General features: G+C 35.2%; 1 protein-coding gene across 12 annotated transcripts in view; it reads left to right on the top strand.

The window, feature by feature from the left end:
* RGS22 (regulator of G protein signaling 22) overlaps window positions 1-12840 on the top strand; it is a 141853-nt gene that overhangs the window by 123446 nt on the left and 5567 nt on the right. For 10 of the 12 annotated variants that reach the window (XM_053896497.1, XM_019468005.2, XM_019468000.2 and 7 more), the window contains 7 exons: window positions 901-1080; window positions 4324-4479; window positions 7615-7713; window positions 9224-9317; window positions 9436-9516; window positions 9758-9805; window positions 10696-10807. In XM_053896497.1, the coding sequence (XP_053752472.1) occupies window positions 901-1080; window positions 4324-4479; window positions 7615-7713; window positions 9224-9317; window positions 9436-9516; window positions 9758-9762 (615 nt within the window). In that variant the 3' untranslated portion in view covers window positions 9763-9805; window positions 10696-10807. Of the gene's footprint in view, window positions 1-900; window positions 1081-4323; window positions 4480-7614; window positions 7714-9223; window positions 9318-9435; window positions 9517-9757; window positions 9806-10695; window positions 10808-12840 lie in introns of those variants that run through there. The other 2 variants (XM_053896495.1, XM_019467995.2) reach the window with 1 other exon arrangement.

Raw genomic sequence — 12840 nt, 5'->3', positions numbered from 1 at the left:
TTTTCCAGAGTGGCTGCACCACTTTGCATTCCCACCAGCAGTGCAAAAGGGTTCCCCTTTCTCCACATCCTTGCCAACTTCTGTTATTTCCTAGGTTGTTAACTTTAGCCATCCTGACAGGCATGAGGTGTTATCTCATTGTGGTTTTGATTTGTAGTTCCCTGATGATGAGTGATGTTGAGCATCTTTTCATGTGTCTATTAGCCATCTGGAGGTCTTTTTTGGAAAAGTGTCCGTTCATGTTTTTCATTTCTTCACTGGATTATTTGTTTTCTTGGGTGTTGAGTTTGATAAGTTTTTTATAGATTTTGGATACTAACCCTTAATCCAATATGCCATTTGCAATTATATTGCCCTTTCGAGCCTAAGTCACCTTGGTGTTGAAGCAGTTTTGGTTGGGAAAGCATTTACATCCACCTGCAGATTGAGTTAGGTACCCGTTTTCAGTGTTCTCCTAGGATCCTGTGTACACCTCTACTGTAGTACTTATTAGCTAACTCATATTGAAGTAATGTGTTCTCTTGCTTCTCCTCCAGTAAGATTGAGCCTTTAAAGGCAGATACTATCTTGGGGCTCAGCTGGTATATAGTAGGCACCCAATATAAATTTGCTAAATGAGTCAAAGTGACTTTGAAGCTGTTCCTTTACCTAGGAGTAGAAGCACTCAAGGGTAAATGAAACCTGTATTTATGTACGATGTATGCATCAACGTCTTAGGTTCCTCAAACCCAAGAGAAATAGAAGATACCATTTTATAGAAAGATAGCTTTCACATGTCCTCATGTCCTCTTGATCTGAAGTTAAAATCTATGTATTACTGGAAGATGTATTGCCACAATTCTACAAAGTGTTCTAGGAATACGTTAATCATATATTGTTCTCTCTTTCCTCCTTGTTCAGGACTTGTGCCATTCTCATTGTGATGAGTCCATCATTCACAAGAAGATCATGACTATTATCAACTGCTTTATTAATTCTAGTATTCCACCAGCTTTACAAATTGACATTCCAATAGAGCAAGCCCAGAAGATTATTGAACACAGGAAGGAGTTAGGACCCTATGTATTTAGAGAGGCACAGGTAAGAGATCAGGGCATGCAGTTAAGCGTATTTTAAAATACATTAACAATCTAGATATTCTTTTGAAGATTTTGCATTGTTCATATTTGACAGGGTTACGACCTTCCTTCCTTAACTGAGATTACTTCTATTTAATGAAAAAATATTTGCATATTCCACAGAACATAAGAAACTAATAACTTACTATTTTGTTGATAATACACAGCAAATATAATTATTTAAATACTATCCTTGACTTTCTATGATTATCATTTTTGTTTTTAGCTTATAAAACTCCAGCCAATTCCTCCTTCCTTTCCCACCATTCATGTTTCCTTTAGAAAATCTGCTACCACAAATATGTGTAAAATATGTGTGTCCCAAGATTTGTGTATTTTTAAAGATTGGAATATTCACATAGCTCATAAAATAAGTGAGAGGAGATTTAAGTACCTAACCAACATAAAGTACACAAGCTCATGAAAAGAAAATCATGCCTGTTAACCTGCTCAAGTTACTTCTTTTTAAGATAAATAATAGAAAACAGTGATTTGGTGGACATAATTTATTTGCATTTTTAAAAGCCTTTTAGTGATGTTGTTCTTGAAAAATGATTAAGAAAAATAAATTATAATAGGGGTAATAGGGAAGGCCATGTCATGATTTAAGTGATATGAACCAGAGATTTAGGATACGATTGCCCTTGAGCATGGAAAAAAGGCCATTATTCCTTAACATTCATTTGTGAGCCAGCTGTGTTCTAAGGCCTCTGAGGAACTGAAATGGACTCATAATCCAAATTATGCATTAAAATAGGTGAAAATACAGATGAATGATTGAGGAAGTGCTAAAGAGAAATAGAGAAAACATGGTGCCAGAATCGTAGTATGTTTGTGAAAAGATCTTAGAGATCACTTAGCCTAGCCTAGGTCTCTGGATAACCAGGCCAGGGCTTGCCCATCTACATCAAAGACCTTGAGTTTGCAAGTGCATGTCTGGAACTGCTTATATTGGTTGGTTTTGCCATACTGTCTAGGGATTGAAGCCAGCAAACTGTACTGGAGTCCTCTAGTTTATGCATTCTACTTGATTTCCTAAAATAGAGTCCTAGACATAATTTAAATGTGGACTTTAGAGCATCAGAAAATAAGAGAATCTTTCTATAGAGTCCTCACCCCACCAAACTGATTATTCCTCCTGCATTTCCTAAGGAAGCTCAGGGAATAGCATCACCTTCTACCCAGGTGTGCAAACCAGAGGTCTGGTTGCACATCTCTTACCACTCCCTGCCCTCACCCACCAGTCTTGCTGAAATATCTCTGGTTCTACAAAGGAGCCTTATTCTCTTCCCTCCTGAGTTTTTTGTATTATCATCTTCTCTCCCTTGTGCTTCTGTAACATCCTGTATATGTTTCTGTTTATCGCACAAAACTGAAAATGACTATTTTTATGCTGACTTTCCCACCTGATTGTAAGGTGTTTGAGGGCAAGGCATGTTTCTTATTTATCCTTGTGGCCCAAATGCCTAGCACGGAATAGGCACTCGATAACATACTTGAACTCATGGATGATTGACATGAGAAGTGATCTATTGTGACAGAAAGGAGTAAAATCAAATTGGAAATGAGAGCAAAGTTAAGCGAAAGGGCTGCATAGTAGATAAAAAAGCCTATTGCCTGTTCTAATATTGTTAGCAGTGTGACCTTTTCCTATCCCCCACCGGCACCCCTAATAACTTTGAAGTTTTCTTCACTCAACCAAATTTTCACTGGCCCTTTTAACTCATACTAAAGTCATTGCCCATCTACTGCCAGTGAGCAAAGTAGCTCTATATTTATTACAACATTTTCCTACCTACAGTTTGATTATCTTTTAAGGTTCTCGTGGTACAGAGCAATTTTTGTGACTAACACATATGTTATTAACTTAAAATCTTAATTGCAGCTTTTAGGAGTAGAGTCGTTTTATGTCTGCCATTGAAAAATTGTGTTCTAATTGAATGACGTTTGCTGGAAGACTTTCTAGATGGAAATAAATGTATTTGAGAGCAGGGAATGACTCAGGTTTTGGATAGATAACTGAGAAGTAGGGTCAATAGTTGGTAAATAGAGACGGAAGAGGAGTATTTGTTTAAGAAGTTCATATAGAAACTACCACGATCCCTTGACATTAGATCAGGGGATTACTTAAATAAAGATATAGCAGGTAAATGTAAATGAAATTTGGTTTAAAGCCTACATTTCATCAAAGAAAGTATCTCTAGCTTTTGTGATCACAATGCCAAGAGGCTACAGAATTAAATGATAAAACTGTATTTTAAAAGGAATAAAAAATTTTAGAATTGCTAATAATATTCATGTACAGAAAAGAGGAGTAATGAAATATACCAGCCAGTTGAGGACTCTATTGATCACTGCAGCACTTACTTTTTATAAATTCCTCTTTTCCTCTGAAGAGTTGGCTTGGAGCCTAATGGGATGGTTCAGTTTTCTCTAGGGCATTAGGTAAAGGCCATTCCTAGTAACAAGATGTTGGACTTGATCTGATGTGGCAGGTCCTACCTTCTTGGAAGTAATATATGCCTCTGGAACTAATGGAAATACTTGGCATGGGACTTTGAGCAACAATTCTTATCTCTATAAATATCGCAATTAATCACTTAATGTGGAGTGTCCTCATAGAAAGCCTTTGTCCGGGATACCACCCTGCTTTTTAAATGTTACTTTTCTTGCTCTCACATAAAAGAGATTATATCATTTAAAAGTTACTCAAGATTTATTTTTAGATCTGCAGCTTTGTTTAAGAGCTTTTCCAGAGGTATTTCCTTTCTCTAAAAGAAAGAAAAAGGGGGCACAGAGGCGTTCCTCTTGATGGACTGAATATTTGGAATACTTGCATAAAACAGCAGAGTGTGTGGCAGATCAACTAGTGTATGTTTTAAAAGAAAACATAAATTTCTTATTTAAAAAGACCTAATGGATTCTTTATTAATACAATCAATTGGTTAGGGAAACATAAAGAATAAAGTAACTTTTAAGTATATGGTTTTATTTTTAAAGAAAGACTTCTCATTGGTAGTAAAAAACATTGATGATAAGCATGTGCTGAACTAAACTATGCCAAGATGTCTGGAGACAGTAAGTTGGAGGAAACACGCTGTATATTAAAGATAGAATAGTTAATCCATTATTATGGTGAATTAGAGTTTAAATTGGTACATTTGTGTAAAATTGTAATCTGAGACATACTTTGTTTTTTATACAGATGACAATTTTTGGGGTTCTATTTAAATTTTGGCCTCAGTTTTGCGAGTTTAGGAAGAACTTAACTGATGAAAAAATTATGAGTGTTTTAGAGAGAAGACAAGAATATAATAAGAAAAAAAAATTGGCAGTCACAGAAGACGAGAAATTTGCAAAGGTAAGACGAGACTCATTTTGAGTTGAGTCAGACTTTTAAAAGGTATGTGGTGTGTATGAATTTGCAGAAGAATTCAGGCTGGGGAAAATACAGAGACATTATAGAATACAGATTTTAGTGGCTTTTAAGCCTTTAGCCAGAGGTTTCAGACTTTGTTTTGAATTTCTCAAAATACATCTCAAATGTCACCTCTTCCATGTGAAAGCTTTCTTGACCCTCCTAGGTCGCACAAGCAGTTCACATCCACTGTAGTAACATTCCTACCTCTCTTGGAGAATGCTTTATATTGTCTCATGAATAAGTTTTTGCATCTGTCATTCTCACTGGACTGAGATTCCCAAGGATAGTATTTGTCTTGTGCATCTGTGTATCATAGCGCTTAGACCAGTGTCCAGCACAGGCTCAATTATTAAGCAGTGTTTACTGAGTAAACCAGGAACGAAAACAAAAATGAATGAATGAAAAAAATGTTATGTACTCATGGGAAAGCATTTTCAATATTACAATAACAGACTGATACATTGACCGCAAAATTTATAAATATGAATCATAAATTGCCCAGCCTGCCTATTTGTCTGTCAGTCTGCCCATTTATTCACCCATTCATCTGTCTGTCTCTTTATATTTATCTACTTTCTTTGAATTGAAAAAGGCTAACTGCTCATGACTAATGTATTTTATTTACTTGCAAGCTTATACCTATTCTATTTTTTTAAAAGAAATTTAGAAGGTGTCAAAAAATACAAAAGTAATATGATGACAAACACTGCTAACATTTTGCCTCATTTTTTTCCCCTCGTTAAAATATTGTAGAAAGAGTAAATACTGCAGAAAGAGCAAACTCTCTTAACCCCAGCTCTGAGTTCCATTACCCTCCCCATCCCGAAGAGCAACCATTAAACTTGTTATATATTCTTCCAGCTCTTTTTAAAGATAGTGTTTTATACATATATATGGTGTCATAAACAATGTAGAGGACTGTGGAGGTTCTCAAAAAACTGCCAAACTTCTCCAAAGCTGCAAAACCAACTTGCTCTGTTCTGATGTTTGTATGGTGTATCTTTTTTCATTCCTTTACTTTCTATATCATTATATTTCAATTAAGTTTCCTATAAACAGCATCTAGTTGGGTCCCGGTGGTGTTTTTTAAATCTATTCTGCCAATTTCTGTCTTTTATTTGGTGTGTTTAGTCTCTTTGTCTTTATTATGGTTTTTAATATGCCTGCCATTTTATTTCTTGTTTTGATTGTTCCCTCTATTTTTCATTTTTTTCTGTTTCCTTTGTCTTGCATTCTTGTGGATTATTTGTATATTTCTTAGAATTTTATTTTGGTGGATTTTTTTTTAGATATTTTAGTGGTTGCTTTAGATACTACATTATAGATACATAACTTTTCCCAGTCTATTGGTGTTAACATTTTCCCAGTTTGACTAGAGTCTAGAAACTAACCACCCCCCCCCACTTTAAGTCTTTTTCCCTCTCTTGTTTATAGTTATTTTAAATATTTCCTCAGCATATACTGAGAACCACATCGGTATTATTGATGGTTGAGGAAAATATAAGACATTTCAAAGTGAGCAGAAAATGGCAGATGATATCCATATAAAGCCATCATAAGAATAAAACAGAAAATGAAAACTCTGACATTTTATAATTTTTGCTTCAACCATCAAACATAAATTAGGAAACTCAAGGAGGGAGGAAAAGGCTATTATGTTAACCCATACTTTTGCTGTTCCCATTTTTCTTCCTTCCTGATATTCCAAGATTTATTATTTTCTTCTGTCCTTTCCCTATAGGTAAGGTATTGTTTCTTACTTACTGCTTTTAAGATTTTTTCTTTGTCTTTGGCTTTCAGAATTTGATTATGATATGTCTCGTGTGGATTTCTTTGTATTTATTCTGTTTGAGGATTGCTCAGATTCCTGAGTCTGTAGGCTTATGTCTTTGCTAAGTGGTTTTTTTTTTGGGGGGGGGGCAGATTTATATGCATATCATATGTGTGTATATATGTGTATATTTAAACTTTTTGATACATATATATTATACATATTATATACCATGTGTATGCATGTATATGGGTCAGAAAGTGTATATAAATAATATGTGTATAAATCCCCTACCTATCTATCTATTCAATCAAATTTTTTCTCCCTTGGGTACCTTATAGCTTCATTTTTCAGAGATTTTTGTCTTTTTTTCTTCAGTCTTCTTTTAAGTTCAGTAAACTCATTTTACTTTTTATATTTTTGGTCTATTTTTGGCCCAAGTTTCTGCATTTATGATTTGGAGTATTATTTTATGTATACAAATGTTTATATAGGAATATTTAATTAATTTTGGGTGCCTATGTTATAGTTTTCCTCTGATTCATGACTGGATTTCTTGGAGAGTTCTGTCATCAACTAGCATCATTTATAATCATAAAAAAAAATCAAATAGCTTAAGTTTCCAGTAGCAGGCATTGATTAAATTATCTGTGATACATACCTTTACTAGACTATTATTTACCTGTTGAAGTGATGATATAGTTGATTTTTTTATCACTCAAGATTTGAGTGCTTAGAACAGTTAATTCATTGATGATGCATTTTATACATTTCATTATCCACATATTCAGGTGTATACTATATATTAAATTGTAGGCATACTGGTGAATGACACTAAGACCCTCCCCTTTACATTTCCACTAGAAATATTTTCACAACAATTTGCATGAAAAAGCAGATTTCAAAAAAGCACATATAGTGTGATTCCATTTGTATGAAATTTATGTAATAAAATATAAATACTAAAATTACAGGTTATATCTATGTCTTTCCCTAGTGAGAAGCTTGGATGGATGTTTATGAAAAGGTTTACAATGGTTTTTCCTAGATGCCAGAATTGGGTGGCAATTTTTACATTCCACTTCATAATTTATCACTCATTTTTAAATATTTTTATATTAGTAGGAAATAAATGTAAAGAGTTCATAAATGATGTCAAATTAGTAACACTGACTTGATGAGACCTCAAGTGTGGTACTCATTACAAGATATTTTTTCATCTAATGTTATGACTCCTTAGCTGTAAGTTTATACTAGTAGAGTTTTACCTCCCCCCCTTTTTTAATAACTTAATATAATTACAGGATGGAAGCAAACAATATGCAAGTTCTTCAGGATCTGCTATCAAAACAGCTGCTTTACCCAGTGACCCAGTTTTCAGCCTGCAAGCATATGGTCGACAGGTAAGCTGTACGGGTGTCACAGATACCACTTCTTTAAAACATTGGATAGTAGAATGCAGTAACTCAGTTATTGTCCAGTAGTAGAGTTGTGCTTGTTTGAAAATGAGGGTAAAATTATTCTAGGAGAGATTGGAAGGGAATTCCCTTGAGCCTTCAGAGACTATTAAAATTTCAGCTGATCCTGGACAATATAATAAAAGAAAATACTTTTTTATACACATGAAGAAGATTTAAGTGGCAGCAGTTGAAATGACTAGCTTATTGAAAAAGAGAATAAGACAGATAGGGAACAAGACAGAATACACTTGGTTGACATATTCTTGGGTTTAAAAAAAAGAAAGAAAAATGTCAAAGCCTTAATCTCAAATTTCTTAATTCTTTGAAGTGCTCATAAAATTGGCCGGTACATGACCATCAATGAATACATTTACAATTTTTACGTTTATATTTACATTTAACTTGTACATTAATATCACGTCCCTGAAATTTCATAAGTCATGTCCATTTTTCATGACTTGTGTTTGCATCTTAAGAGGATTCTAGCTCAAGAAACAATCTTTTTGACATTTAAGAATGTCAAATAAATTCAGCCGCTCAATAAAGATAACGGATAGACTATAAAGCTATTATTGAGACAAGGGGAATGTCAATTTTGTGACACCATATATAGAAAAAGGTAACCTCTAAAGAGTATGATATGTAATAATGCCATTGGGAAGAACATTTATTAGCAAATGACTAGCATTAAATTTCAGAAACGTGGTGTAAAAAAGGGTGAAATGTGGAACTAGAGATAACAAGCTTCTAATTTTCAATGTCATTTACAACTCAGTATTACCTGGGAGCCTGAAAAAAAATCCCTGAATTTGCTTTGAGCCTGTTTCCTTGTCTGTTAAAAGGAGAAAGTGTGAGAAAAAGGAATGGTTATGATGACCATCTCCTGTCATATATCTCAAGAGTTTCGTAAGAAACTAAAAAGCTTTTGGAAACCAAAGGCATTTCCTAAATGTAAATTATTATTGTTGTTGCTATTGAAGAGATACATGTTGAATTACTCTAGCAATTGGTACAGTGATAATACTGTGCCATTTTGCAAGTGTGGATTCTCTGTATATGCATTTGTTTCTGATAGATTTTGCACATTTAAGAATTGTAATTAATACAAATGCAAAACTACCCCCCTCAAAAAAACTTGGATCTCTCTTGAGCACCTAAATTCATAATCAAATTAAATATATATATATATATATATATATATATATATATATATATGCATGAATAGCTGTCAAGAACTCCATAAAGCCTTTGCAACATTGATTCACTGAGACATAGTTATAACTCATATAGTTCTAGACACATCATTGAATTGTCCTATTCAATGATCTGTTATTGAAGTTTGTTATATTTCAATAAAAGGTTTAAATGAAGAGGCTTATATAGGCCATCTTACCTTCAGTTTATTTCCTGGGACAAACATTCCCAAAATTAACTTTGAAAGCTGTCTTTCTAGCCAACCTGGTGCTACTCCAAGTACATAGAAGCCTTAGAACAGGAGAGGATTCTTCTTAAAATTCAAGAAGAACTGGAAAAAAAGTTATTTACAGGTAATTTTTCCTTTCTGCTTACAGAACTTCTTTGTTAACCTTCTATCACAGATTAACTCTAGAGGACTTTGCTGATGATCACTTCACAGCTTTCCTTATTTCTCTTATTTTTGTGCAGCTACACCATCTTTTACAAATTTTAAGTCTGCTGCTTCAGCTATGTCTTTGAAAAAGACCGTATCTTCCTACAACATCCAGAGTGAGTTTTCAGTGACTATTGGCAATTCTTTCTTCCTTGTTAGGGTTCAGTCTCTCATTTGGCTGTTCAGCAAAGAGAGAGCAGGAAGGGAGGAAGACTGACTCCCTCCCAGCTGCTCTGACCCACAAGTTGGGAGAATTTCAGTGTATGTGTGTGCATGTGTGTGCACGCAGTTGTGTTCTCTCTCTTTCTGTGTTTTTTTCTCCTCTGCTGAGAACCTAACTCTCTATCCCATTTTCAGAGTGACAGTACTCATGTGGGTGTATAATCTGCTGCTGCTAGATGCAAGGTAAGTCAGACTGAACGTTGTGCAGTACCTTTCATGTCCCTGTAACATACACACTCATGCACATATGCAGTTGCACACATGCAAAGCATGCACACGCCACACATACACACACACACACACACACACACACACACACACACGCACACACACACCCTGCTAACAAATTGACAGTAGGAGTGATCACCTCGCCTGCTCTCTAAGTGGCAATCTCCTGAAAAGGAAAGCTTCTAGGGAATGATCACTTATTGCTTCTATTCACTCCTTATCTCTTCTTGCACAAAGAACAATGGAAGAATAGTCTCTAGCTCAGTCTCCCAAGTTTTCCCAAGCTGAGTTTTTCCAAGCTCCATTTCCCCATGTTGGGAATGTAAGAAAGAACTAAAAATAAAGAACTGAAAATCAAGCCAGGTCCTTCTTTCTTGCAGATGCTGATGGGATTATATAATTTTGACTGGATACTAACGTTAGAGGTTACCAATGCCTTTACAAAATGGTATAGAAGTATAATGTAGTGTATGTGTGCCCCATGGACTCAGTACTTGAAGAACCCAGTAAAAGTCCCGTTTCTCTTATCTTCTGTCTTACTGCTTGATTTTTTGTTTCCGAAAATCCTTTTCGTGGATTTTGGTTTTCTGGTTCTTGGAAGGGTTTGATGAGCAGGCCTTTATGTTCTCCGCCTGCTTATCTTTTTTCTCTTTTGTTTTACCCTAGCTGCTGTACCCTTCTGCCAATTCCCCAACCTCTTAGGCCATCCTTATAAGTGCCTCAACATGTATGGTTTGTTGACATATCTGCTCATTTTTTTAATCCTTATTACAATTCTTTGTTTATTTTAGATTTACATTTTCCATAGCTACTTATGTTTTCAACCATTTATTTTTCTTTTGCAGGAATTCTCTAGACCAAATTTAACTGATATGGAAGCTCAAGTGATTATTTTTTTGATGGCCTGCATTAGAGCAAGCCTACCATCTAAATAAAGTTTGGCATGTTGTACTCTTATAGTTTTAAAGTGACAGCTATTCTGTACACATTACAAAAAAGACCATAAAATTTTTAAAAACTCATTTAGAATAAAATGACTTCTATCTAGGTTAGAAGAATCAAAATGTTTTGCTCATCACAGAACTTAAGAAAGTATCATGTTATGCTCCTCAAGTAATCTTTCAATAAATATTCTTTGAGCATTTACTCTATTTGGTTAGCAGACATGTTCAGCAAGTGGTTAGGGGCAAATATTCCTAGTAATAAATTGGCCCAAAACATAAAGTGGAGTGACTTCCAAACCTTATTCCTATCCCCAACTCTCTAAAGGAGCCATATATTAAAGCAGTGGTTCTCAGATGTAGACTTCAGTGTGCATAAGGCTCACTTGTGACATTTGCCAGCAGTGCAGATTCCTAGGCTCACTCTCTGAGAGTCTGATTCAGTAGCTCTTGGGCAGAACCCATGAATCTCCCTCTTTAACAGACATCCTCGGTGATACTGATATAGATGTTCCACAGGTCACTCTTTGAGATGAACTGTTAGGGTAAAAGAGAAGAGCTTTAAAAGGTAAAATCCCTCTTTTTAACTCAAGTTACACTTACATCAGCGAGAGCCCCGACATACACCCTCCTGTCCTCTTCCCCAGAGAGAAAGGAGAAGGTGTCAGAAATGACCAGGGAGAATAAAACTTCACCAGATGTAGGCCTCAGGACTCAGAAGCTCCAAAGACTATGACTTGGATTACCGGATTAGAAGCATTGAACTTCTACTTTCACACAGTCCCAGATAGTATTTTCAAGGTAGGAATTGCTATTCCTGATTCTTGAAGAGTTACACATTGTAAAGGAGGAAAGCATCAGGAGGCATCAGAAAAACTATTCTTCTAAAGCAGTGGTTTGAGTACGTGTTACAGCATTGGAACCCTGTGGTTTTATCTATTTCCACCCTGCTCCACACCCCATAGTGGCTGTGAAGTTTGTAACTAACTGTTTTCTTTGCATTGCACTTGTTTTCTTTTCTTTTTTTTCTCTTCTTTTCTTTTCTTCTCTTTTCAGTGTTTCTCTCTTTTTTCTGCCTTCTCTTGTTTTTTTTTTTTTAATATTTTATTTATTTTTGAAAGACAGAACACAAGCAGGGGAGAGGCAGAGAGAGAGGGAGACACAAAATCTGAAGCAGGCTCCAGGCTCTGAGCTGTCAGCACAGAGCCTGATGCGGGGCTGGAACTTATGAACCACAAGATCATGGCCTGAGGTGAAGTCAGATGCTTAACCAACTGAGCCACCTAGGTGCCCCTTCTCTTGGTTTTAATTGAGCATTTTACATGATTCCATTTTCGCTCCTCTCTTAGCATGTCAATTATACTTTCTTTATAAATTTTATTATAGGTTGCTGTAGAGTTTGCAATACACATTTACAACTAATAAAAGTCTGCTTTCAAGTAACTCTGTCCCACTTCATGGGTAGTGCAGGTGCCTTATAACAAAGCATGCCTACTTCCTCTCTCCTGTCCTTTATCACTTTGCTGCCAGTTCATTTCACTTACCCATATGCTATAAAACTGAATGCATTCTTGCTATTATTATTTTAAACCGTTTTCTGTTAAGTCAATTAAGAATAAGAAAAATAAAATATTATTTTGTTTTCACTTATTCCTTCTCTAATGCTTTTCCCTTCTTTATGTAGATCCAAGTTTTTGACCTATTATCATTTTCCTTCTCTCAGAAGAACTTCTTTTATCATTTCTTGCAAGGTAGGTCTACTGGAGACAAATTTTCTCATTATTCGTGTGCCTTAGAAAGTCTCTAGTTTTCCTTCATTTTTGAAGGGTAATTTCACTGTATGCAGAATTCTAGGTTAGTGGTTTTTATTCTTTCAACCCTTCAAATATTTCACTCCACCCTCTTTTTGCTTGCATGTTTTCTGAAGAGAAGTCAAATAGAATTCTATCTTGTTCCCTTGGCTTGTTTCAAGACTCTCTCTGTGATTTTCTGCATTTCATATATGGTATGTGTAGGTGTACATTTTATGGTATGTGCCCTGCTTGTGTT

This window comes from Panthera pardus, unplaced genomic scaffold, assembly GCF_024362965.1.
Source record: "Panthera pardus isolate Hobbes unplaced genomic scaffold, ASM2436296v1 HiC_scaffold_7, whole genome shotgun sequence".
NCBI classification, from domain to species: Eukaryota; Metazoa; Chordata; class Mammalia; order Carnivora; family Felidae; genus Panthera; species Panthera pardus.
The sequence above is the reverse complement of the archived record's forward strand: the minus strand, read 5'-3'. Positions and strand labels throughout refer to the sequence as shown.